The 27,285-nt window shown below is 47.3% G+C and overlaps 1 protein-coding gene across 1 annotated transcript; it reads right to left on the bottom strand.

Annotated features, from left to right (window-relative positions):
* Window positions 1-26,490, bottom strand: DMBX1 (diencephalon/mesencephalon homeobox 1). Its single transcript, XM_039556541.1, has 5 exons — window positions 26,381-26,490; window positions 12,068-12,233; window positions 8,633-8,811; window positions 7,086-7,440; window positions 1-6,635 (listed from the first exon to the last, which is right to left on the bottom strand). The coding sequence occupies exons 2-5, from the start codon at window positions 12,219-12,221 to the stop codon at window positions 6,235-6,237; spliced, it is 1,089 nt and encodes a 362-aa protein (XP_039412475.1). The 5' UTR covers window positions 12,222-12,233; window positions 26,381-26,490; the 3' UTR covers window positions 1-6,234.
* Between the last annotated feature and the right edge of the window lie 795 nt (window positions 26,491-27,285).

Raw genomic sequence — 27,285 nt, 5'->3', positions numbered from 1 at the left:
TTTTTTCCTTTTTATTAGCGGAGTATGAAAACAGGCAATAATTTTACAGAAAGCAGGACTGGCACAATCGGTACATAGCATCATGCTGCAGCTTTTCAGGAATGAATATAAACTCTTTTTGTTTTCTTCTCCTTTCACCTACCAGAATAAATAAATATGATACACATTTGAGTTCCTCAATAGTGAATTCTAAAGCACAAGGTCTTACACTAAAGCTCAATTTTACAGCAATCTGTACAGTATATTACTTTGATTTCCTTTTTGCAATTTAAAAGCCTTTGTTCCTTTGCAAGATGGGTTTGACATACAAACACGGATACACTTTGCAGCTAACTGTACACCTTGGGTCAGAACCTGGGAAAAAAAGAATAGATTGATTGCCTCCTGGTGTGAGAAAATAAACCAAAAAGTTATTTTCCATCGCACAGACACCTCTAAAGTTCTTCCTTATGAGATGGCCCCACTCAATTGCCAGAGCAGTTAGAAAAGGCTTTGGCCATTCATAGGGCACCAGCTGCACCATTTAACTTGCTATGGGCTTAATGTGTGTCTTAAAGAGATTTTGAAGAGGCCTTCCAGCCTGGAACCCAGACTATTAAAAATATAAATGAATTTTTTTTTTGGTTAGTATATGAAAAATTGTATATTCTTTACAAATTAATGTGGGGCTTAGGTGTTGTCCTCAGCCGTGGCATTGCTCCACTGAAGCTGGTGCAATAATTCCACTCTGGCATCACAGCAGTGATGGGGGTCTGTCTTTGTGCCATGTCTGGGTCTCACTCTACAAACCCCAGCAGGTTCCTCTGAAGCCAGCAAGTCCTGGGACACGTCCTGACCTTTGCACGAGGTGCTGGGGCCGAGCTCAGCGTTGGCATTAACGAGAGCCTGAGTTAAGGGGAGACACCCACATGCAGAGGAGGCACCTCAGCGTGTGCATCTCTTCCCCAGGAGTCCAGGAAAGCCAGGGACGATGTGGAGGCTGCTGCCTGGGCAGCTGGGAAGCAAAGAGCATCTGCAAAGTCTGTGGAAAACAGGGAACCTTAATCATTGCTGGCCTGTTGTGTAACACGGTGGGAAGGTCGCAGCCGCACGGCAGAGCAGGGGATTATTTTTGTTTGTTTGATCTTGCATTGTTGAAATTTTTGGGGGTTTTCCTTTTTGCTGTTTATTGCACCAGCCTCTTCTTATCCTTCCACTATGGATTTGGGCTGAGAGGAGACCTACGCAGAGAAATAGCTTTTTTTCACTCAAAAGAAAAAAACCCCAGGAGATGTATTATGCTGCTCTAGAACAGATCATAAAAAGCCAGCAAGGGGCACATGGAGGGCTAAGAAGGGAGGAAAAGAAAAATCAACACAGCTTGTAAAAACCAGCAGGAAAGTTCTGTAATTGACTTTTTTCAAGCTTAACTGAATTATGTTTCATAGCTACTGTAATTAAACTAATAGAAAATGGTGGGTTTTAATTTGCATTCCTTTTCTAGAGGGTTTTTTTTAACCTTTTATGTATGAACTCTTCAGAAATATCCTGATGTTGCTCAAAATTGTCATGTCAATGGAAGTAGCACACGTGGAACACAGGGACAGAAATAATTACAGTTTCCTCCTCTGTGTCCACCCACTTTGGTGTTTCTTCAGCAAAGACAAGCATCTCTTTGGCTGGCTGCAGTGGCAACACATTAAAATTCTTCACATGGTGAAATACCTAAATGAGAAAGGAGATGTGGAGGGATCTGCTTGCTGATGGTTATTTTCATATTTGGCAGCATTCTTTGTGTTTCCTACACAGCAAATGATGATTTTTCATGGAGGAAATATAGGGAAAAACATACCTCTCCTTATTCCCATATTCACCACCAAGGATGTTTCCCGTTCTTAGCCAAAAAAAAAAGACAAAAAAAAGAAAAAAAAAATGTTTCCTTTTAGTCTCCCAGCATCATTACTGGATATTTTCTCATTTAGCATTTCTCCTGAACTGTTTAAATATCTCCTTTTTTTATTTTTTTAAAAAAATTTAATACTAATTAGACATCTCTTGCAGAGTAGAAGAAATTTAAATGCAAACTTTTGCCCTGAATATTGTGACTGGTTTTCTCCTGGGCCTTGATCCTGCAAGGACCATATATAAAACCTTTATGAATTCACTAGGGAAGGTTTGGAGCTGGAGTTGGTTCACCAAGCAGAGGCAAAGTAAACAAAACCATAGGAAGGGGAAAAGACTAGCAGAGGAAATCTCCAGATCTGTAACCTGTTTCCAAACAGGAACTAGGGAGACTTTGTCAGGAGTTTCCAGCACTGTTTTTAAAGGATTGGACCTATTCTTTTCCCAGCCTCTGTGCCATGCTGTGCATTTGTTTGGCATTCCTTCCATACATTAAAAAACCAACTTGAACACCTGCCTCACAGAACACAAAATGTTGCTTCCCTTTTTACATTTAACCTCCCTGTGGCTGAAGCTGTCCCAGCAATGCCCTGGCACCAGGTTGGCACAGCATCCAGAGGGGATGGGTAGCTCTTTTTCTCCCCTGTAATCGTTCATCTGATGAGGTAGGATCTCTGTGTTACACTCCAAGCATTTCATGCCTGTGATGGAAGAAGCTGTGTAATATCCAACTAAAATGTTTGTTAAGAAGTATCAGACCTCCATCTGGAAGTGAGGAGAAGGGAACCTCAATCTGTTTTGATTCTGAGACTCATCAGTGACTTCATTTTCTTAAATAGCTGGGGCTGGTGGAGGGGAAGGGGACAAGCAGATCTCACATCACAAATCGGGACATTCGCAGGGGTTCTTCCCACCTGGAGAAACATCCAGCTTTGCAAAGTTCAAAGAGGAATGATGCAGAATCCATCCCTTCAGTCTTCCCGATACATACACAGGATTAAACTGAATGGGGAGTTTCTCCCTATGTTTTTTCATAATTTTCTATTGGTCAAAAATAGCCCAAGAGCTCAGAGACCTTAAAACAATATACAGGAAAGAGTCCGTTTTGACAGATAATTGACTACTAATCTTTTGCAAGCTGTGAGCCTAAATTCATGTGTCTTTGCATTTCCAGATCAATTCTGGCTTTTCATGCCAGTTCACTCCCCTCATGGATGTTTGAGCTTGACTGTAACAAGGTAAACCCCAAATGTTGCATAAAATACTTCAGGGGCTCATCTGTATTTAAGACAATCTCCTTTTTTTTCCCTGCTTATTTTTAAATTTTAGATATTTTTATCCTGATTCAGAATGGGAGAACTAATCTGCAGGTGGGAATCATTCACATGCCCCAGTCCAGGACCAGCTGCGCCTCAGTCAGCTGCTGCTCCTTGCAGAGGCAGATGAGGATGGCACTGAACAGACACCCCTATGGACTGATGGAGATCCGAATGTCTCCTCTCCCAGTTTGCTTCCTGAGTTGTGCTGGCCTCATCTCAATGTTGGTTTTTAATGGTGTGAGAGATGCCCTGGTAGAAGCTCCAAGCCTCTGTGAGGAAGGAGATCAGCAATAACACAGGGATGAAAGGGGTCAGGCTCCAGGGTCGGTCAAGACATGTGAAGGCTGTGAATGTTAAAACGAATTTTTGCACCGAGGCACAGGGAAGAGTTTCCCTCCTTGGCTCAGTGGGGAAGGTCTCATCTCCCTCCAGAGGATCACGGCAAATCTAGTGCTGGATCAAGTGAGCTTATCTCCTGCGCTCCCTGTCCTCACTTTGCAGGAGCAGGCCATAAATCCATGCGTTCTGACCTTCCATGGTAAGGCTGTACCTGCCCTGCTGTGAGCTGATGCCTCCTGTTCCAGCCCCATGGGCAGAGAAGAGATGCCTGTCTTACCTGGGATGGTACAAGAGTGACTGCAACCCTCTGCTCTCTGCCTGAAACACCCACTGGCATGAGCTGCAGTTTCATGGGCATCTTTTATTAATTAAAAAAGAGCTGAAGTGTAGATCTGATCTCACACCCAATTGCCTTGCTTGTTCACTGGCACCAGGGAACAACATCGGAAGGGGCATTAATTCAATTTGTGTTTGCTCTGCTCTGGTAAAACAATTCCACAGCCTATAAAGGTGCAGAGGTTAGCAGGGCACAGAAAAAATATAGGAGAATAGAGCCTTTCGAGGAAGGAGGAGGAAAATTAAAGCTTTGTTTGGGTGTCCTTGGTTTGGGTGACAGGCTGCAAAAAAGGAAAGCTGGGACTTTCTTTTTGGACAGAGTAAATGTGCTTTGGTGGTTTTAATTTATTCAGACTCCTTTGAAAGCGGCAGCCAAAAATCTGCTTCCTACAAATACATTTGGTTTTGGCAAAGTGGAGAATTCTGCCGGTCACGGGGGCTGAGTTGACACAGTCAGGAAAACTAAAGCATGAGAGAAAAGCCCCAAACTGAAGTGTTTGGCACAATGGAAATATTTATGGAAGACACTCCGTTTTCCTTGGAAGCTGGCGCGGTTGATGAGCTGCCCCCATCCAGAGGTCTGCTCCTGCTACAGCTTTATGAGGGATAAAGCACTATTTCCCATCAAACTTGGCTATTCTTACGTCTCTATTTGCAGGAGTTAGATGCTTTTTCAAGAAGCATGGATGTAGCTGAAAACACTCTTTTCTTCCATGTTTAAAGAGGTAATTTGACCCCTGGCTGTTGCCCCAGCATGAAGCAAGGTGGGAGTGAGAGGGGCCACAGGCTATGGGTCTATGCTTCATGTTAAATCAATTATGATTATTTGCAGAGAGACAGCACAGCTCTTCCCAGTCTGTTAGTGACACACGCAGTCGACACTCCTGGGATACAAACAGACCACCTGCCCCAGAGTCACTCTGGATTTTTTTGGTCCTAGGTGATATTAGAGATTAGATCTGGATATCATCCCTCCCTAATGCTCAGAGTAATAGCAGTGGGTCCAAAATGTTTATTTGGTTAGGCAAAAAAGAAAAAACAACAACCAAAAAGTGATTTAAACTGGCAGAATCATTCCTTTCCAACAAGGAAAACCACCCAAGGATGAATGATGGGTCATTCCAATGAAATGAGACTGAAACTGTTCAATGCAACAATTCTGAGGTTGGTGAATTTTGGTTACTTGCAAACCCTGCATTTTTGGCAAGTTCATCTATCCCCCCTCAGCTCCACAGAGAATATAAAGCCCCTGCTTACACCTGCTTTGCCTCCAGAAGTTCAGCATTTTTCACTTGTTACATTTTTGCTTGATAACCACTTTCGGAACTGAGGGCTCGAGGATAGAATTTGGTGATCAGAGTTTTTCTAGACACAGCTTACATCAAGTTTTTCGTCAAAGAACCATAAAATTAATGGTGTATGAACACACCAGGAGTCCATACGAAATTTTTATTATCTATAGTCAAAGTAAGACCAAAATGCTCACCAAAAAGAAAACCCTGTAATTTGTAAATAAAGTTTGCACTTCATTGAAGATCAAAGAGGAAATAAAATAGATCAAAAATAATCCTGCAAATTTGGCCTTCATTTTCTCCCAGCCAGCAGCATTTGGCCAATATTTTGTCGTCTTTGAGCAAGTGCTATTAAAAAGAAAACAAAAAACGCTTGCCTTATAGGAAGTGCCTAAACAGGAAATTCACCTTCAGGTCATTTCCCAGTTGTTAAAAAATTATCTTCAGCAGAGAAGGGAGAAGTGGAGAGGTGAAGTGCACAATCATTTCTCTTCCCCATGAACACCTTTAGGATGCTGACCCAAGAAGAGCAACAAGCTACCAGCTGAGGTCGAGAGGATGGCTGATTTGTAACTCTGATACTAGCTACTAAAATTGAAAAGGAAAGGGGAATAAAAGCAAAAGAGGTCATGGTTCTGTAACACTGACAGTAACACACAGGTGATGGGCGCTGTCAACATTATAAACTATATACAAGACAAAGCAGGACTCTTTCTTCCCCCAAAGAACGCAACAACAACAACAAAAAAGTGAATATAACACAGTTGGCACCTTATTGAGGGGATGAGGACAGGGGGCTCCTCCTCAACATCACAGCCTTAACTCATGGCAGTCCAGAGAACAGTTCATCTGTCTAAACATAGATCTTCTCCCCCTTCCTCATTAAATATTTAGTGAAGACCAAGCCAGTAGCAGTGTCTGACGCAACCATGGTGCTAGTAAGACGTCAATAAATGCAAAGTTTTCCCTGCATGGGAGCACCTTACTTCAGGAAGAGGTGGGAGCACGTGGGGATCCAAGGAGTGCCATGTGTAGTGCCAACCTCTGGTGCATCTTCTCGTGGGCAGTCAGTTGGGGAGGGTGTCCAGCCCCAGGGACGCTGCGTGCTGCTTCGCCCGGAGCCTCAGGTTCTCAATGCTCGTGGTTTTACTGTTCAGGCTTGGCAGGGAGCTGGAGGCCTGCAGGATGGGGGAGGACCAGACCTGCTGAGCGTGGGACAGCGACTGGTAATAGGACTGACAGTGCAGGGAGCTTAGCGGGGCCATGTTGACGTTCATGCCCAAGTAGGGCATGGCAGACGGTGTCCCCATTTCAAAGGAGGAGTAATGGACCAAGTTGTTGGTGGCTGCCATGTGCTGGCGGAACTGCTCCTGCAGGCGGAAGAGGCTCAGGGGCGAGGAGGAGTAGGAGTGAGTCTGAGCCAGGCCACTGCTGGATGAAGGTGTCACAGTCGCGCCGATGGGAGACTCTGTAGCAGGAGACAGAGGGGATGGGGGTTATTCCTACAGGCTGCATGCAGGCGCTTATTCACACCCTAGAAGGGTTCGGGCAGCAGCATGGGCTTGTCTCTTGCATTGGAGGGCAAATGAGAGGGGGTGTGACAGCCCATGAGAGCTAAATGTGTGCCTTTCCCATACTTGGCACCTCAGAGTGCAGAAATGGGGCTGAGCTCTCTGCTGCTGCTGGGCACTGTTCTCCCCAAGGTCTAACTGGGGCGGAAGGCTTTGCTCTTTCAGTGCTCTAGCAATGGACATGCTGCCCTCTGTGGGGCCTGTTCAGTGCTGAGGACAAGAGGACAAGCGTGGGCAGCCTATCTGTGAGCACCCACTCCACAGGGAATATGGGACTATACCCAATCACCAGCACTCCCTTGGAAAGGGGTCCTAACACCAACCCCCATCAAGATGCTGCCCCTCACCTGCTTTTGGGCTCGCTCTCTTGCAGTTCAAAGCCTTGCTGTCCACACCAGGGCTCTTGTCCACTTTGGCCTCATCCAAGGTGCTCTTGAACTCCTCCTCTCTCTCGGTCTGGTCCTCGGGCGCTGACTCGCTGGCTGACTGCTCCGACAGGGTCAGGTTGAGGTCTGTGCCAGCCTCGCTGGGGAGGCTCTGGACCTTCTCAGTGTCTGGGGTGGGAGCCTGGGTCTCCAGCACCGGTGGGTCCATCTTTCCCTCACTGTGGCTCCCCTCACAGTCCTTCTGCTTCTGCAGCTGCTCTTTCTGCAGGCTACGCTGCTTCTTCCGGAATTTGGCTCTCCGGTTCTTGAACCAGACCTTCAGTGCCACAAGAAGCAGGGGAGAAAAACCAGTGAGAATCTTGCTTAGTGCCAAATTCAGCATCATTCAGCCTGGGAGCTTCAGGGGAACCCCAAGTAATGAGGTGCTGCAAGCCCACTGCGCCCAAAGGCTATTCCACTTTGCTGGACCTTAGAACTCGACTGTTTTCAGTGCATCTACAAATAACGTATCAATCAGACTTTAAAAAATACCTAGCCTCTATATTGATTCTTTAAGACACTCCACTGCTGGTGTTTTTTGGGGTTTGTTAGGTTTTTTCCCCCTGAACTGGTTAGGCAGCTGCATCCAAAAAGAATGTCTTGCAGCTGTAATGTCTGATGAAGTGACATTGGCTTATAGTCTGTTACGTTTCTAAAACCATTGGGTTGTAAGTGTATCAAAACTACGATGGCAGCACTCAAAGTAAGTCATTACTGACATAGGCTGTTGTCTGGCAACTGCATTTAGGAAAGGAGGGGAGAATCCATATATTTTTTTAACCTAAATCAGCAGACAGGGATTAGAAGAAATATATTTGCAGATCTTGGTCATGTTCTTTGGTTGGTTAGATAGGGAAACAAACCACTTTTTGATCAGAACGTTTTGGTATTTATATCAAAGAACTAATTTTTTTCCAGTAGTTTTTCTCTTTCTGATGAAGACTATTTGCGTTTTAAAAGACAAGAACCTCTCCACCAGCAGGTTATGAACTAGAACATTTCACAAGTTGAAACTAAAAAAAAAAAGCAAACAAAACCAAGAAGCAAACACAAACCTTGGCCTGAGACATTACAAATATTGACACTGGTGGAAATGAGCAGCTGGAATTACTTGGGTCTCTACTTTTTTGAGAAAGCCGGAAAAGCCTTGCAAATAAATAAATAAGTAGATTTCTGTTGCTGTTTCTAAAATTTCCCCTAAAGAAATGTGAAAGGACAAATGAAAACCATTGTGCACTTCAGACAATCCTAAATTTAAAAAATGTGGGCGTGGATTTGAAGTTACTTAAGCAGATGTGTGACTTCGGATGATTTTATCCTCCCTGCCCCTGCCTTTGACAACTTCACTGCCCCGAAATCTTTGGTTCCATTGGAAGAATCCTGAAAGGTCAAGGGAGTTGTCAGCCCTCTGGGAACCCCGCTATGTTCTTTTAAACATCCCCACTCGCAAACCCACAGAGTATCGGTACCTGGACTCTGGCTTCAGGCAGGTTTGTGCACATGGCCAGCCGCTCTCTCATCACCACATCTGGGTAGTGAGTCTTCTGGAAGGTCTTCTCCAGTGCCTCCAGCTGCTGGGCGGTGAAGGCCGTGCGACTTCGCCTTTGTTTGCGGTGCTGGGATCCATAACGTGCCTCCAAAATGATGTCTTGAAATGTACAGCCGTTGGAAGACAAGAAAAGTGGCCAATTTAATTATTGGAATTTGTATGCTGACAGTCGAATAAAGCACTTGCTAACATCAGAAAAAACTACAAAATGTTCTTTCGATTGCTTTAGTGCTAATAAAAGCACACATATGGATTTTACTGGTTAATTGATGTGTCCAAAGAGACAAAACCATAGCAGAGGGGTTAAAACTAGATGACCTTTGAGATCACTTCCAGCCCCAATCATTCTATGATTCTAAAAGCCGTTTCTGTAGAAAGAATTTCTTTCTGTGACATCTGTGGAAGCTGTTGAGACTCCAGTGCTGAATTTGGTTGAAATAACTCAATCTGCTTCAACATCAGTGTGGCAGGACATGCAGATGCCCAGACCCCACCATGGCATAGGTATCTTTCATTAAGAAACAGAAATAAAAACGATGCGGGGACGTTCACTGTTGTACTTCTTTAATGTCTTTTGTGGAGCTCACTGTAGTCTTCAAGGCATGATATTGGAGAGCTGTTCTGGGCTCCAGTTCAGAGAGCATTTAAGCTCACGTGCTTTTGTGCATTTAGCTCTAAAGCACATCCTTTACTGAGCACAGACACTCTTCAGCATCTGGGGTGGAAACTCCAGCCAGGGCCACGTCCAGCCCCACTGGTTGCAAGCCCAGAGCTCATGTGCTGAGCTCTTCTCAGCAGAGCAGCTACTCACAAGGTCAGACTTTGCAAACCAAGCTTGGAAAACTGAGAGCAGAGAAGAAATTCAGACTGGGGAAAATCTGAGGCCAATAGTAAAGGGCTTATTATTTTACCAGGGGCGTTATTATTGCACAACAGTTCGTGGGAGTAAAAAGATCTTAAATCAATGAAAATAAGTTACTTGAAAATGAAAAAAACCCACCCTTTATTATGCAAGTTGGGACATGCTGTGCTACAGCCCTGGTATGAAGCAGTCTGGCAAGAGGTTTGCTCTCAAAGAGGAAATGCAGAAAGAGTAGTGTCTGGTATCGTTTTTAATTCAGTTAAGAATGTGACTTCCAGTAGAAGAGAGTAATGAATACACGAGAAAACAATGGAACAGGGAGAAAAACTGGCACTATCAGTGCACGGAGCCTGATGAAGGCTCTGGCTGCTGTTTATTTGTGCTTTTGTCACGAGCATCATGACATGAATCTAAACAATAAACCTAAACCTGCTGTCGGGGCCACCCCCAGCACCACACAGCCAGGTCTCAGATCCACTGGCTAAGGAGTGTAGCAAATCAGCTTTGCACCGCTCAAACATTCCTCTTCCAAAACTTCCAGCTGTTCCATTCTAGGTCAGCACTCGCAGCGCCCTTCTGGGGGATTGCCAAAACTGCGTGGTTTTGGCAACCTGGCAAAGATGTGATCAGGCTAAAGGTCTTCAACAATATAGTGCTGGTTGCATACAAGAGACTCTCGTGTTTGAGGTGTTGGAGCTCCTTGGGGAGTTCAAATGCTGCTGATAAAGCTGCCCCTTTGGAGGCAGAGGGACCATCCTTGATGCACCCAGGCACAGCTCACAGTGCAGCCAGGTGAGGAGAAGGGATATTCCAGCACAAGAGATGAAATTGAAGCTGCCCCCAAAACATTTTAAAAAGCTAACATTTGTGTTTCAAGTACACGAAAACAGGAGAAAGGGCACTGGTTAAACACCCTACCTGCAGGCTGGAATATTCCCAAATTTCTAGAGTAGAGGTTAGACTTACCAGCTCCCCTGAGGCAGCAGCTCATGCATTAAGTTTGGCCACTCCAGCAAGAGGCAACCAGCAATTATTTTAATGTTTTAACTATGTTTTCAGGCTTTGTGCAAGAAGGAGAATATAAATTGCAGGTGAGGCTTTGCACTTAAAATCAGAAACCTCTGTTTTCTGACTTAAGGTCATTTGCTTTTGTGCTGCTTTATTCTGGCTGTCCCTGGAAGGCAAATGAGATCTATAACCTGCACTGAAAGACATTCAGAAGTAACAGAATGTGAGGCAACTGCAAAGGAAACAGCTTGTAGGTGTATAATGCCTACCCAGCCAATGATAAGCAAACAAGGGGACTGTGGGATTTAGTTTCGAAAGTCTTCCAGGTGGGTTATTAATTTTAAAGATAAGAGGTCAGGAAACCAATTGAATCTTCTGGTCAAGAATACGAGAATAGCTTTTTTATTCTTTTTTCATCTTCCTCTGCTTTACTCTAGTTAGGGCCAAAGACATTAAATCCTCCATGCTCTACTCTAAAAGATACAGGAGATCACAAACATCTTTCAAGAGATCTTCGCAGCTAGAAAAGGGGCACCTTGAGACCCAGGGTCTGCAAGGGACATTGCAGAGTTCAGGGCCATCTGCTCCCATCTGACCACCTGCATACTGAAAGGGGCAGGGAACAAGGGGATGGATGACTGGGACAAGGACAGTGCTTTCTTGTCATCACTCTGCAGTCCAGCAGCAGAGCCAGTAGAAGAGTCCAGGTCTCCTTAATTCCGCTTTGGTTGTTTATTGATGAGGACAGTGACTCCTGCTTTGCCCTGCACCACCTCAAAGATCCCACAGGCCATTGAGAACCATGTTAAGAAGATCACAATTAGCAGCTGGATAAGGGAATATTGCTGACATGAAGATGTGACAGCCAGCTGTGGCTCACTGATCCAAAGAGTCCAAGACCTTTATCATCATGCCTTTGTGGATTGCCCGCCTGGGAAGACATTCCTCAAACTTCTGGTTGCATTAAGGGACAATGTGGAGAAGCAAGACACGGTCTGGGCTGGCAGGAGGTGGCTGTTAGGGAATGCAAGACCTGAGCTGGTGCCTGAGCCAGGAAATCCAATTTACTTTGTGATCACGTTCATTTTGCCCTTATTTACTGACAAGACTGTAAAATTCTTTGCTGCTTTCTGTTCACTTGTTATAACACCTTTCAGTGTCTTTTTATTCTCTCTTTTCAATCCCATATATCTCTCTTTTATATCCCATATAGTGGGGCCACCTCTCATCTCTTCCCTCCACTTCTCAGCCATCGGGCACCAGTCTGAAGCAAGCTGCCAGCAAACATTGGAGGTCAGGTGTCACCTGCAGAGCTTGGCCACAGGGCCAGTCCTGAAGAGCACACCATGCCCTTGGCTCTGTCACACTCCAGAGGAGTTTCACTCAATGCAAGCAACAAGGGGATTTTTTTTTGGTGGTTTCTTTTTGTTTGTTTGGGTGGGTATTTAGTGCCAGGGAAGGGCAAAGGCCATGAGTTGTTCTTACCAGCCAGTCTCTCTGCCAGGGTGAGGGCATGCACCGAGGGCCGGTAGTCGGGGGCATGCTGGGCCTGCTGAGCTGCCTGCTGGTGGAGGTTGTACATGGCACTCAGTGAGTTCATGGCGTGCAGGGAGTAGCCGTTCACTCCATAGTGCTGCATGGTGACATAGACCTGCAAAACATCACCCACAGGAGAAACGGGCTTAGGGACGTGCTGGTCCAGCATCCTGGAGTCTCAGGAGAGCTTTGGAAATGCTGAGCTCAAAATTAAAGTGCTGCATGCAAGGCTCATGTCCGACCCCTCAGCTCCAACAGGTTTAGGGGTGGGAATGCAAATATCTCCTAAAGCACCATCAACACCAGTCTGGCTTCTAAACTGAAAGCCCAGAATCTGAATACATCCTACTCATGCTGATTGAAATAAGGGAAATTAATTTTTTGCATACCACAACGCATCATATTACAGTGACTTTTAATGCATTGTCCTAGCTCTATCCCAGGGTTAGCTGGGATTTTGTCCCTATCATTTCCTACAGTAGACTGTTTTGTAATCCCATTGCTGGAATGTCAAATAATGTTCCCCATCTGAACTAATTTATAATTTGTTTCCATTGATTATGCATTTTTCTTACAGGTCTTCTTAAGAAAACACAAATGATACAGGGAAAGAACAAAAAAAAAAGCATGTGGTGTTAAAGAAAATAAATCTGCAACGTAATAGCACCAAAAATGTTATGGCTAAAGAGGGAATAAGGTTTGCAATAAATACCGACATTTCATAGCTCAATAGCAAGGAAATTATTTCAGAAAACTAATGGCTTTTTTTTCTAGTGTGGGCTCTGCATGAAACTTCAAGCTCTTTTTCCTTACAGACCATCTGTAAAACTGAGCTAATATTGATCTCAAAAGCCGAGCAATGCTTCATTCATCCCTGTTGTAAATGACTGAGGGCCTCCAGGACGTCGTTTCTGCAGTTTGTAAGACATCAGAAAGGAAGTTGTGAAACATTAGCCACAAAATAAATTTTTTAAACCACCGTTTACATCAGCAAGTCACCGTCTGGAAAGCCAGTGCAATGAACAAACGTTCAGGGAGAGAGGGTCAGCTGGACTAACTTAAGGAAAGCAGACATCTTCTCAGGCAGCCTCTTAGAAACCAATTTGAACACTGGAGGGAGGTGATGATTTTAGGAGAAATGCCCATGGTTTTAGGAGGAACTTGATGCAATGAACAGTGAAAACTTGGAAGAACAATTATCTGCTGTATTTTCTGTACTGAGAAACGACCTTTATATTTTCTCGTAAATGATTTATACCATGGAGGTTCAGACTCACGTTGAAGAGGGAAATGAGTTGGTCCCACTGCCCCTCCTGCTCTGAACTCCTGTACTCTCCACCTTGATGTAAGAAACACAAACATGAAGCGACCCTGTGCCATAGCCAGAGACCAAGCTGGAGTTTCTTGGAAAAGAAGCCGAATTTTGTAGCATAGGGTGTGGGGCATCTTGTGGCTTCTCTCCGTTGTGGTGCCCAGGAACAGGGGAGGGAAACATGCAGCTGGAGTTTGGTCAAACACTCTGCCAGCTCAGGGATGACCCTCATGAATGTGAGTTCTGGTTTTGGGATTGTCTTCTCAAAGAGGTTGCAGTAAACTATAAATCCCTAATTTGGGAATTTAGTGCTCAGCCTCACTGCTGTTTCCCCAAGTCCCTCATGCTCTGGCACTGCATCATTTCAACCCTGAGAGCTGATGAAGGGTGACAGGTCCAGGTGTGGTTACACCACAAAGTTCTGACTCACACTCTGATGCCAACTTCCTCTGCTTTGTGTCTTCCTGTTCACCCTCTCTGCATTCACTCCCCACTCTTCCAAGCTGAACTGTGAAAATGGACATTTTTAGTTCAGGTACCAACCGAAATACAAGAATGCCATAGCTCTGCTCTGCTCTAACGCAGCTTAGGGAAGATCTAAGCAATGACAAAATTGTTTGCTGGTTCTCTGCTCAAGGTGAGGGATGTCACACACCAACAGATTTTTGGCATGTATATTTATTTTCCTCACAATGGGGTTCACAGTGAAATTACAGCTGTGATGTTGCTTTCCTGGACTGCAAAGTTTTGCTGCTGGTGGCACGTGTTGAGGGACATGTCCCAGTGACATGTACCACTGACATGGCCACAGAGGACATCTGCCATCACCTGGGAAAGACTGATCTGTGGTGCAGCCTCACCCCATCCTCGGTGTGGTTCTGTTCCCAAGAGCATCATCCCACCCAATAAAATTGTTCACTGCCTCGCTGTGACAGACAAGGGCAGGCCTGGCTTTTCTGGCCAACACAGGCAGCCAAACAGAGATTTGCGGCTTCATTCTGCCTCCTCCCCTCCCAGCTCACTAGTGAACCAGCTGGCTGGTTGCACCAGCTTTGGCCAGCAGGGTGGAGGTCTCAAAGCTTATTAAGTTCCTGCGTGTTTCGTGAAAACCATTTGAGGACACAGAACCTATTAACTGCCCTGGGCTGCTGCCAGACCTCTGTCCTTAACAGACGCTGGAGAATCCACACCGGGGCTCAGCCTTGCCAGAAGATACGGGGGAGGCCAAGTGTCTTTGACTCCCAACTCACAGAAATGCCTGTTTTTCTTTTCTAATCCCCCTTGCATGTGGTCAGCTGTGCAGCAAGCTGGCACATTAGAGGAAAAATGAAGAGGGAAAGGAGGGGAATTTTCCCATACTATACGGTCTTCCAAGGACACTGCCAGTGGTGTTGTGTCTGGAGCCCAGTGTTTCCACTGAAACACTTGCTCCAGGAATATTGCAGCGTATTTGATTGTTAAAAGATGATTTTATGTGAACATTTTTGGGTGGCCTAGAAGAAAGTGCATCAAAAATAAAAAAAGAAAAAAAGAAAAAAGAGAAGGACTTCATAGGGATGGACTCAGGATGGGAGTCAACGCCCATCACAGCTTTGGTGATAACTGCCTTTTACGCTGCAGTGCAGACAACAGGCAGAACTTCCTACTCACTTGTGCAGCAAATGTATCATCCCAGATTCGGTGTAAAAAATGAGGGAATTTACTGAGCGAGACGGTTCAGCCGGGTAAGCAAAGTTAACTGAGACCACAAATAGCTCCTGTTTAACTGTCAGCTCTGAGCTCACTCCAACCCCAATAAATTAAATATTTAAAAGACATCATGCAGCAATTTTTTTTAATGGAGGAAGCCATTCATCAAGCCACTGCTGTGTTTCACAAGCTGTCGAATAGTGCTTACACTGGTTAAAATAATCTTTATATTTCATTAAGCAACCAAATAAGCTGATCCTTTCCCACTGGCTGTATAGATGGTCTTAATTTTCAAAATCTGCAAATGCATCTTTTATGTCTCTACATGGCTGGAGGGCCTCAGGAGCAGCGACAGCCAGGAGGAGGATGAGAGCAAAGTTTGGACTCCTGCTTTATGGAAGGGTATGGGCTTGAGCATCTGTGGATAAACTGGGAGGTTAAAGTAGGGTCCATCCTGAAAGAAAGGATCCTTATCCTGATTTTGTGCATCAGAGATCATTGAAGAGTTAGGAGCAGCAGAGAAAGGAGATGGAAGCTGAGGAAAGGTGCAGGAAAACAGTAGGTGAGGGAAGAATGCCCCTGCTGGGAGCCTGTGGGCTGGTCCTGCAGTGTGTGCCCAGCACAGGGGGGGGATGCTGCCATGCAGTGCCTGGGCTGGCACCTCCTGGGCCAGGTGGTCCCTTCCTGCATGGCCCCTCAGGGCAGCAGCAGTGACTCTCCCACCCCCGGCATCACAAGCCCTGCTCTCTCCCTGCTTCCCACATTTCTCAGCACCCGGCTGTCAGGTCTCCTCGCCATGCCCCGCACCAGACGCTGCCGGTGTTCCCATTCCTGTCCTTACAGTCCAGGCGTTGCTACCTCAGTGTCAAAAACCCTTCCATGGCTTTTACCTCTCACTTACATTTTTGCTATGGAAGACTCATGGATGCTGTGCCTATTTTTCTTCCCAAGCCTGTGACTTCTCAGACTGCAGGGGCTGTGTCCTGCCAGGATCCAGCCTCACAGAGAGGACGTGGGGTTCCCCTTAGCTTTAACTGCTGCTGTCTGTGAGAAATCCAGGTTTCTCCATTCCTGCATTTCTTTGAGGCCAGGCAATGTAGCATTCTGCCCATCCCAGACTAATCCAAGGCCCCCACCACTCTGTATTCAGCTGCTGCTGTTCAATCTGATGCAAAACAATTTGCACATTTACCAGCTGGAAACAGGAACCCCGTTATCCCAGAGCAGAGCTGCACTGCTCCAACCAGCGTGGCTCCCATCCGTCCCTTCCCAACACTGGCCTTGAAAACCTCAGGTTCCCATCAAGTCATCCAGCACAAGAGTGGTGCAATTAATCATGCACCACCTAACACCTAACAAGGGAGATCTGACCCTGGGTTTTAATATTCTCAGCTTTGTACAAGGCTTTAAGTTTCCCTATTTAACTGGTAACTAATTTTGTATAATTTTGCATGTAATTCTGTCCTGAGAGAAGATGCGAAGAGAGACCCATGCTTTCCTCAGCAGGTGAAAACTCCTGTTCCTAGTGGCTTGTGTATGTGGAATTGAAACAGACCTAAGAACAATTTTAAAAAATGAGGTATTGAAGTTTTCTGAGAAGTACGTGGCAAGAGAACATCCATATTTTCCCTTCTATCAGGGAATAAAACCCCAAAACAACAAACCATCACAACAAAATCACAAAATTCACCCTGGAGCCTGGAGCTAAATTAAGTGCACCCAACAACTTGAAATAAGGGCAATTTTCTGTCCACATTTCATCACTTTACTCCCCCCATCAAAACATCATCAATCTGTACTTGGCTTCACCTGCCAGTCACACGCAAAGTCTTCAGCAAAATTACAGAACTGACAAAACCCATTCATGGAGAAGTGGATCTATCCCTGCATCCTGCAAACTCAAGGGTTCCTTGTGCTGGCCACAGAGCTCCTGTCATTGCTGGCAAGTTTATCCTCATCCCAAGCTGTCCTGAACTAGGGCATCCACAGCAGCTCCCTGTGCCAGCACTGCTCTGGAGGGACGGAGCTCTAAAACCAAGACACTGTTTTTGCTCCCCAAATCTAAACTGAGGTGAGATGGAGGAATTTTATTCAATAGCTTATTCTGGCCAGTTTTCCGAGGTAGAAGCAAAAAAATGCCTAGGACAAGACTTTTGCCCTTCTTAAGCAAACACTGTCAGGTGAGATGAGGCTGAGGCTGGATGTAGGACATGTAGCTTTGCAGGGGCTTTGGACCATTTTCTCTTTTCCCTTCATATAGTGAGTTATGTCAAACTCAAAGAAGTACTGAGACTAAATTCATTGATCTACACAAAACACTCAGATGCCATAATGAAGAATGGGGTGATAAAACCTATGAGTTAAAAATACTGAATTATTCCTAGATGTTTCAAGAAGAGGATACCAGAGTCTGCTTTTGACTGGTGGGCACTGTGAGGTGTTTCTTTAGCACTTTATCAAAGCTCAGGAGGGTTGGTGATGGTGTAGAGGGTGTATGACGCCTCCTTTACATGGGGAATAAACTGTACAAAAAACCCTCAAATCTGGACTTCAGAAAGTCACTTTCAGAAGGGAATTTCAACACCATAGTTCATTGCTTATGAAGAGATTCACCACAGATGGATTTAAAGTTTGGAAGAGCTCGGCACAGCCTCGGGTGTGTGCCCTGATGGAAGGAGCAGCTTGCACACAAGAAAAGGATCAGTTTAAAAAAAAAACCAAGCATGAAACAGAAATCTGGTGCACTTGATTGGTGTTCAGGGTTCTGCAGGTGACAGAAAAAAATAGGAGTAGCCCTGTCATGTAAAAGAAAAGTTGTGGTCCTCAGCCTGAGCACCTGCAAAGGTGCTACAAATCACTGTTGGTGTTTATGCAAAGCACAGGAACCCACTGTTCATTACTAACAGGGAATAACAGCAAATGGTTTGTGCTGCAACATCCTTTCCTCCTTATTACCACTGGCAATAAACACCACTGAAAATAAAACCACAACAGAATATCCCCCCTCACCTTCCCCGGAGCTGTTCTGTGTTATGATTTTATGCTTTAATTCCTTATTCAGAAACACTTCAAATCAGAAAGATAAATAACAAATCTCTGACTCTGTGTAACTCACATTCCAGGGAAACAGGCTCACTCTATAGACAGACATTGGGTTTATATGTATTTGGTACTAAATGAATTACATACCTGGGGGGTTATGAATAAATGATCCTAGCAAGAGGTTTTCTTCAATCTTTCTTTTTTTTTCTCCTAATATATCCCTAAATCTTCTAGATATATAAAGGCCCAAAATCATGTAAGATAATAACCAACATGTTATAAATCAGTTTTGTTCCTCACGTGAGATTACTGAATGTCTAAGGAAACAATTTCACCTTTGTAGTGGATGAAATATAAATAATTTGAAATACTGCAACACATCATAGTTTCTCATTCAAATGTCAAAGTCCGAGAGCAGCATGCACCATAAAAACAGGCTTCCAAAAGACTTTCCTCATAACTGAAACGAGGAATTGAGAACAGCTCCCAAAAAAACCCCTCAGGACTCCGCATTTTTGATCTTCCTGAAATATTTTTACACCTGTGAAAATCCCTGGATTTAAATGAAGTTAATTTGTAAGTGCAGAGAGAGATCTTAATTAAAGAGGATCTAGTTAAACAAGTCACAACCCACTGAAAGCAAAACCTGACCAATTACACCAATTCCTGCAGCTCACACTCAGCTATTCCTAGTGACCTTGGTATAAATAAAGAGATCTTTTTCTTAAAACCAGGAGGACTGCCGGCAGCTGAAATCTGGAAATACTTCCAGTCAGGGACAGCGTCACCATTTTTTGGGTAGACCTTGTCAAATAATTGCCTCTTTGAGGCTGTGCTGATGATGAGCACAGAAACTGTGTTTGTAATGCTCATCTTTTTATAGTGGAAACATAATGGCATGCGAGAGGGCTTATCATTTTTATAAAACAAACCTCAGAGCATCCTGCTGAGACAAGGAAGTTTTGTTGCAGGACTCTACGAATTCTCGACAGCAGGCTGTGAGTGGCTGAGGTAACAGGCCCTGGCTGACAGGAGTAACTCACATCAGCTGCTGTGATTTTTATTTAAGGCTTTTGGGAAATCATCATTTTTCACCCAAAAGCCCCAGATAACAGAAGCGAGTGATTGATTAGATGCTTCCTGGCAAAAGACTTTCCAATGCCTCTGTTTGCAGAGGAATTCTTCAGAGGGCAGGCTTGTTAGGTCGAAAATGAAGAAAATAAAATAAAGACATCCTCCAAGTCTCTGCTTTTGAGTGAAGGATAAGTTTTAGGGCTTGGAGCCCAGCAGCTTGCAGCCCAGCAGCCAGGAGCGACATTACTAAACATCACTGGGGTGCTAAATACCTCATTTGTAGTAATTTACACGAGAAAATCAGTGCTTACAGATCAAACCAGGACAAACCTCCCTTCTCCCCTTTGGAGCAGCACTCAAGCCTCAGTAGAAGCTCTTGGAATTTATATTGAAGTGGAACATTTTCCTGGGTAAAGCTCTTGATATGAAGATCACTTTGACTATGGTTTCCCATCACATTCTGCTTCCACATCAGTCAGCAACAACAACAACAAAAAAATCCTGCATTTAAGATTTCTTATCATTAACACCAGAATGGAAACTGAACCCTACAGCCCAGCTCTGCCAACACTGATGCTGCACGCACCACATCCGTGGATATGGAATGCGGTCACATCCCACTGCAGCCAGGCTTGCATGTTCCTGTGCTGCCCACCTGCTTCCCCCTCCAGACCTTACAGCATCTCTGCCTCTGGACTGCCCTGAATTCAGAACTTGGAGTAACCTTAAAGTACCCTGCAATCAAACTACTGAATTCACGAGCTGCTTAAAGGGTTTATCTTTGGTGTTTGTATGAAAAAAGCCCGAAGTACCTGCTCAGCCCTCTGCCTCACTTCTGTGGAAAAGGCTCTCTTGAGAAGCATTTTGTTTTCCCTAATGCTGGCAAAGGGAATTTTCCAAACCAGACTCCCCACACTCTGCCCTTCCCCAGGGCTGCTGGAAGCAGGAGGATGGCTCGCTGCTTGCTCTCTGCCCCCAAAACAGCTTTTGCCTGCAGCGTATTTGATTGCAGATTGTTCCCATGAGCAAACTGACCGTCTTGAAGGCAGCCTCTTGGGGCTTCTGGTTCAGGGATCTCCCTTCCCTGGAAGATGGAGCAATATCCTGGAGGATTTTACCCATGACAGTCTCATTAAGAAGACAAGGATCTACAGTTCTGTGTCAAAATATGTTTTTAAGCCTGTGACCTTTAGTGACAAGGACCTGTGTCTGTCATGAGCACCACAACCACGACACTGATCTGACAATCTAGCACTGAGCCCTAACAAGGGAGATCAAACACTGCAAGAAGTGCACAGATGAGCTTTGTAAAGATTTGCTGAGGCAGTTTAAGACATTCCCAGTTCCATTCCTGCTGCTTCCAGGTGCTGGAAGCCTGGAAGCCGGGCTGGCAGAGGGGAATGCGGGCTTGCTCCAGGCACTCCCAGTGCAATCCTCAGCCCAGATGCTGGGCTCCACGGGCAGGCACTGGGATGAGGCATGCAGGGAGGGTGATTTCTCCACCCACCACCACCACTACTGATCTAGTAGAAAGTAAAAAGTTGAAGCTGTAAGTTCTGAGTGTTGAGAGAGTTTGGTATGCACACGAGGAGGGGAGCAGCGTGTCTTTGTGAAATGCAGTGGTTTCTGCCACACTGCTGGAGTTTAACCCCGCTGGCACAAAAGGACTTTCCTAGGGGCTCTTTTAGCTGATTAGATGGAAGGCTGTGAGGTTATGATGCCAAGTGCAATTCTACTTGAAGGTGATTTTGAGAGATATAAAGAGCAAGCAAAATTCAAAAGCAACAGAAGCTGAGAGCCTGAACTCAGGATGTTCCTGCAAGTTCAGCTGGACCCTGCCTCTGCCGCTGCAGATGATTCTTACAGTCACAAACACATGATGGCAACTGCTCCTGCTCAGACTTAAATCAGCTATAAGGCAAAATGACAGACAATCCTACCTTGGTCAAAAATGGAAAAAAAATCCTGAAAGGCATCTCCACAAGCCATGCAATTGTGGGGGATTTCTAATACCTTAAAAGAATAAACCAGAAGTTCTAAGTTTTTCTTCTTTGAAAGTGGTAACACCATTTTTCATCCTAGCACTAAAAAAGATGCTCGAGCTCAGTGGCTTTTACAAGGAGGGGCTGGGGTGGGGGAAAGATTTGTGCCACCTTAAAACAGGGCCACGAACTGGAGTTAGTGGCGGCAGTGCCAGGGGCTGGGGAGCACCACGGGTACATGCAAGGCTTCCTTTCCCGTAAGCGTTTGGATCCCTACACCGAATGAAGTGCGGCTGCCAAGGTAAGCAATGTATTTTGGCCACCAGCAGGTGATGTGTGCTCTAAAGAGCTGTGTGCTGTAAAAGCAGGCAGAGCTGCTAGACGTCTGCTGGGTTTTGTGGGGAGATGTGGAGTCCCGCAGCAGAGGCACGCTTACCCACCTCGGGCTAACACACACCGAGGGCTCGCAGAGCCCTGCTCGCTCCACCCGCTGCTCAGCACGGCTGGAGACATCGGGTTTCCACAGCTCCCTCGAGCATTTTTTCCCTGGCGAGATCCATCAGCTCGTCTCCCCCAGTGCAACTGTTCCTTTTCCTTTGGAAGAGCCAGGTGGAGTTCCCAAGCATCGCACTCACGCTTTCAGTTTTACAGCACCATTTCTCAAGTCAGTATCTGCTCTGGCCATACAGAGGCTACAGCTGGTCCTGAGAGAGCTGTGCCAGCTACCCTCAACTCCTGGTGTAAATACCCATTTCCCTCCCTTCGGAGCACTGCTGGTCCATCCTGCTCCCAGCCCTCCCTCAGAGACTCTCTCCTTCCCATGAGCTGTAATTCCACCAGACCTGCTTTAGGAAACAGAAGAAATCTGATCCAAAACTTAATGAAGTTAAAAGGACTTTTTTTTTTTTTTTTTAAAAATCTATTTCAATAACTCTTAGAGTGAAATAAACTAGTGAGAAAAGTCCCGGAGTTTGGCTAACCCTGGTGCACCATGAATTAATTCCTATTTGGCTACATTACCGAATTCTCCACCCTCTTCACAACCAGCATATTTTGATGGAAATTCCCCCGAAGTAGGTTAGTTTATTACTAGCTGTATAGGATTGGAAATTTTGGGATTTATTGAATCCATGTTCTTCAGCATTTTCCCTACTCCTGTGTTTTTCCAGAAGAAGCAAGGTAGCTATAAATGTGCTGTTCAGACACAAGTTGTGGAAATCAGCTCTCAACCTTTTGAAAGGGTTTCAGGCCCATTGACATTCATCAGTGCTTCAGCAGAAGCATTTTCCACTTGAAGAGATAAATTTTGTGATGCCTCTGAAAAACCACTGGAATCTTAGAAAACATTGACTACTTCTAGCTAAGACCCACAGCATCACCAGTAAAACCAGTAAGTAGCTATATCAGAAGAGCTTGGTCCTGGACTTTCTCTGCAGCACCTTTGTTTTGTCAGAGCTGGTTGTAAAAATAACAGAGGAAAAAGAACTCTTCGCTCTGGCTTCTTTTCAGTCAATTTCCCTCTTTCTCGGCAAAACATTCTTTAAAGGATAAAGACACTGGGAACAAAACCCACTGCAGTCACTCCCTCTACAACTATATTGTGAAAAAGTTGCCTGGCCAGCCTGTCCTTCTCTCTGATTTGTGGGAAGCTCCTCTGACTCCGTTTCTTCGGTGCAGGCAGAGACACTGGCACTAAGGAAAAGCAACATCTGCACCAGCTCTGTGAAACAGAGCTGTGCCTTCTGATACGGCAGTAAGATCCCTGCTCATGTGCGTGAGCATGAGGAGAATCTCCCATTTAGACATCAAGATCTCTAAATTAGCAGGAAAAGCTGGAAAGCTCATCTAAACTGGCTTTCTGTGTACTGACAGTACAATTTTGGGTGTACTTTTGCATTGACGATGTGGGCATAATTTAATACAACCTCTCATCAGTCATGGGGTAACTCAGGGTTGAAGTCACTTTTACCCTTTCAGGAATTTTGTGCCCATTACAGTTCTTAGTTAGAATGGGAAAACTGAGCTTAGAAGCACAATCCAAAAGCCAAAGGGTTGTAGATCCAAGTCTCTCCGGCTGGGGCAAACAAGGAAGAGGGATTGACTTGCATCGACTTACTCATGGGTGAAAAGTGAACATGGAAGGGAGAAGCTGAACAGTCAGCGAGCCAGTTCTGAGATGTGGTCAGGAGAAAGAGCAGTGAGAAACTGCAGATTTACTCTCTGCCTGCCATTGCATGGGGAGTGTGGGCCAGGGAGGGTGTAAAATCTCTCATCTGGTGGGTGAGTCCCATCCTGCTCTCCCTAGGACAGGCGGGGCACAGAACAGCCTCATCCGCACTGGGGCACCCCGTGGGGCTCAGCCTTTGCCCTTCATCGAGAACACGACCCACGTCCTGTAGGTGGCTGAGGTACCCAGCAGGGTCAGCTGTCCAAGGCTTGGAAACTCGGGGAGGAGAGGAAAAAAAGCAGCAGATATTGCTTGAAAAGCTGGGGAAGGTGGGTGCTGAAGGTTACCCCTGCAGCCCTCCTTGCCGAGCCCTGGGCTGGCTGGGAAGCGACCAGCGGCTCCCCCAGCCCAAGGAGGGTCCCACCCGACCCAGCTAAAAGCAGATTTCGCTTCTCTTTTGCTTTGTGTTCTGTGCAGAGGTGAGGGAGGGTAAATAAACCCCGAACCCTCCAGCCCTGCCTTTGGGGAAGCGGGAGGCTACTTCAGACAAAACTGTTATCCATTAACATCCAATTATCACTTGGTCTAAGCCATTAATTATAAATCAGCCTCCTAATTGGGATAATTAGCTCTCTGCTACTTAATGTAGTATGACTGATGCGTTTGGAAAGAAGGTAATCAGTCCATTTGTTTAGCGTTAGGCGAACAAATCCAACTCTCATGGTTTAATTTCAACCGCAGCCTTCCCACCGCCTTCCCCCCTCGGCCCACCGTCAGCATTCAAAGCTCATTGCAGCTCCGTTAATTGTTTGGGAATCACGGCGGGGATGGGCACACGCGTCTCCGCGGGGCTTTCGGGACAGCAGCCCCTAGCCCGGGGATGCGATCGGATTCGCCCCTCCCTCGAGGGGAATTGCTGGGATTTTGGGGAGGGGGTTAATTAGAGGGGACGGGTTTGAACCTGAGCACGACCCCACAGTTGGGATCGCTCCGGAGGAGCGAGGGGCTCCGCACCTCGCATCCCCCCGTCACCTCGGCCGGGCCGCGCCTCTAGAAACCATTTCAGGGAGAGCGGAAAAACTTTCCTTTTTATTTTTTTTTCCCCCCCTCTCCTTTCCTCCACTTCCCCTGGAAGTCTCATTAATGCCGGCTGCTCGGCGAGCCGCCGATAGCTGCGGGACATGATTAGATATTTATTACTGTCATTTACATGGAAAACTTGAGCTAACCAAGTGGAACTGGAGGGGGCCGCCGGAGGGGACGGGATGAGGCGGAGCGGGGACATTTCTTTTCCCCGGCGCTGAAAGTGGAGCCGGAATGCTGGACACAGCCGGAGCGCGGCCGGCTGGAGCAGAGGGTGCGGGGACAACCCCGCAAAGCCCCCAGCCAGGGGCAGGGCTGTTGGGCCGAACCCTCCTCGGGTCTGGGGCTGCGGTGCCACGTCGCTCCACCCGCGTTTCGTTTCGAAAGGGAGCGGGCAGCGCTCGGTGCGGGAATCCCACCGGGAAACGGGGGATATTACCCCCTCCCTCCTTTCTGCTGACGGCCTCGCCGAGGCGACTCTCGGGGACACCAAGGACCTATCCCGGGTTCCCCCACAGGCGCCCGAGGTCGCCGCCTGGAAATAAATGGAGAGCACAGCCGGGAAAGCCGCCGACCGCGGGGACAGGATGGCTCCGTATAGGGAGTTTCTCGCCTCTTCTCTCCCCAGATAAAGGGACCGGCACGGCGAGTGTCGCCGTCAAACCCCATCTCCATCGGAGAAGAAACTTCCCCGAGGGCCTGGCTTTGGACTAGAGGAGCCCGTGTGTCCCGTCCCCAGCAAGGCTTCCGGGGAGGTCACCCTCGCCCTCTCCTTGCCCTCTGCAAGGGGGACGGGTCCCGGGTGCCCCGGGCAGCCAGCACCGAGTGGGGACACGGACTTCTTTCCGCTCAAGTGCTGGCCGCGGCGGAGCACAACCCACCCCCCTTCGCTATCTGTTATCCTATGGCCCGAGGGGCGACTCTGGCGGAGATGTATGAGATCTCTTGCGGTAAAAATATGCATGCGGATCCCCATTTGGTTAGCCCTATAATGGAGGTGTAAATAGGTTTCGACTGCGAAGCCCGTAATTTATCAAGAAGGGCTGACAGCGTAGGTCCGGGATTTATACACCCCTTAAAGAGGGAGAACGCGGAGGGGGGGGGCCGCAAAGACCGGCCTGCCAGCTCCTTACGGGGGGTCCCCGTCCGTTTTGCCGTCTAACCTCGCAACGGGGTGATGTGGGGGTGTGATTTGTCCTAAAAAGGCTTCCTAGCGCTGCCGGCATCTCGCCCTCCCTTCCGCAGTCAACTTCCAGCCGCACCAGAAAGAAAAAACAATCCCGGAGCCACCCCCAGAGGGGCCATCGCCATCGTCCCCTGCTCCCGGCCCCTCTCGGGGGTGTTTCTGCCCTCGGCAGCTCTCCCCAGGCTGCGCAGCTTACTAAAACATCATTATGTAAATGGGGGGAAAGTTGCGCTCTCCTCCTGCGGAGCCCGGCTGACAGAGGGATGCGCGTCCCTCACCACTCCCTGAGCCGGGTTATAACCCTCGTATCCCCGCCAGCTGCCTAAACCCACACCGGAGCGGGCTCGGAGTTGGAGTCAGTAGGGAACGAAGCCCCGAGCTGGTAGTGGGGGGGTTGCATATTTTTTTTTTTTTTTTTTTTCCGCCGTGGTTTGGATTTTTTTTTTTTAAGCGTGGTATACCCCAAATAAACAAGAAAGAAAAAAAAAGGAAAAAAAAAAAAAAAAGAAGCACAAGAAGCACAGGAGGACACATAATTCGCGCTGGAGCAGGGGCTAGGCTTCTCCTCCTCGGCGGTGCGCGCATCCCTGCCAGCGGTCCCTCCGCCGGCCGCGCATTCCCCCTCGGACAGATTCCCCCTCCTCGCAAGCCATCCCCAAAGTGCTCTTCTTTCCCGCTCGGCATCCCCAGCCCACCCGGACCCGCGCTGGCCCGGGGGGGTTCTTACCTGGGGCGGTGGGGCAGCCTCTCCGCCCGCCGTGGGAGCGGGGACGCGCGTGGGAGCGCGGCGCTGCGCCCCGGCCCGCCCTACTCCATCCGCCCGCGCTGCCTGCGCGCTGCCTGCGCGCCCGGCGGAGCTGCCATCTACCGGGAGTCAGCATTGGAGAAGGATTTTTAAAAGGAGCTTCATAGCGACCCGGGAGCTACCCAGCAAGATTTTCAATGGTCCTCCACCCTGTCAATCAAAGCGGGGCTGCTGATACACCCCCACCCCCCCCCCCCCCCAACATTTCTTACTAGTCATTTACTCCAAGCCGAGGTGTAAACGCCTAATTAAATCCCTGAACGCGGACGGGATGCCGGCGGAGGGAGGAGGGCTAGAGCCAGGACTAGGGGGGTGGTGGGGTCCGTAAGGCACAGGGAAGGGAAGCCGTGCCTCTCTCCGCGCCCCCCGCTTAGCACCACGCTGGATCACACCCTGAAGTTTCCTTCTCCCCCGACGGCCCCTGAGTGGTGATGCTGGTGGGGGATAATCTCCTAACCTTAATTATAGAGCGACCGCGGTCCTCCACCCTCCTCCCGGCCGTCTCGCTGTCCCAGCTTAGCCTGCTGCACCCCTCGACTACTCTTTAAAATGGGGGGTTGGGGGCACGGGCACGGTCACAACTCGGAGAGATAAAATAGGAGCCGTGGAAGGAGCTCAGAGGAGCGTTGGGAGAAGGATTCGCCGCCCGCCCCGTCCGGGAAGCTCCGCTGCGGCAGCCGGGAGCCCACGGGCGGCCCTGCCGGGACAGGGGAGCCAGGGAAGGCAGAGGGAGGGACAGCGGGCAAGGGGGGACCCCGAGGAGCTTCGACGGGGAAGGAAGGAGCATCCTCCAAGAATCTCCCCGCTCGTGATTTTTTTTTTTTTTA

The sequence above is a fragment of the Corvus cornix genome, chromosome 8 (assembly GCF_000738735.6).
Source record: "Corvus cornix cornix isolate S_Up_H32 chromosome 8, ASM73873v5, whole genome shotgun sequence".
Taxonomy (NCBI): Eukaryota; Metazoa; Chordata; class Aves; order Passeriformes; family Corvidae; genus Corvus; species Corvus cornix.
Note: the sequence above shows the minus strand (reverse complement) of the source record. Positions and strands in the feature narration are given on the sequence as shown.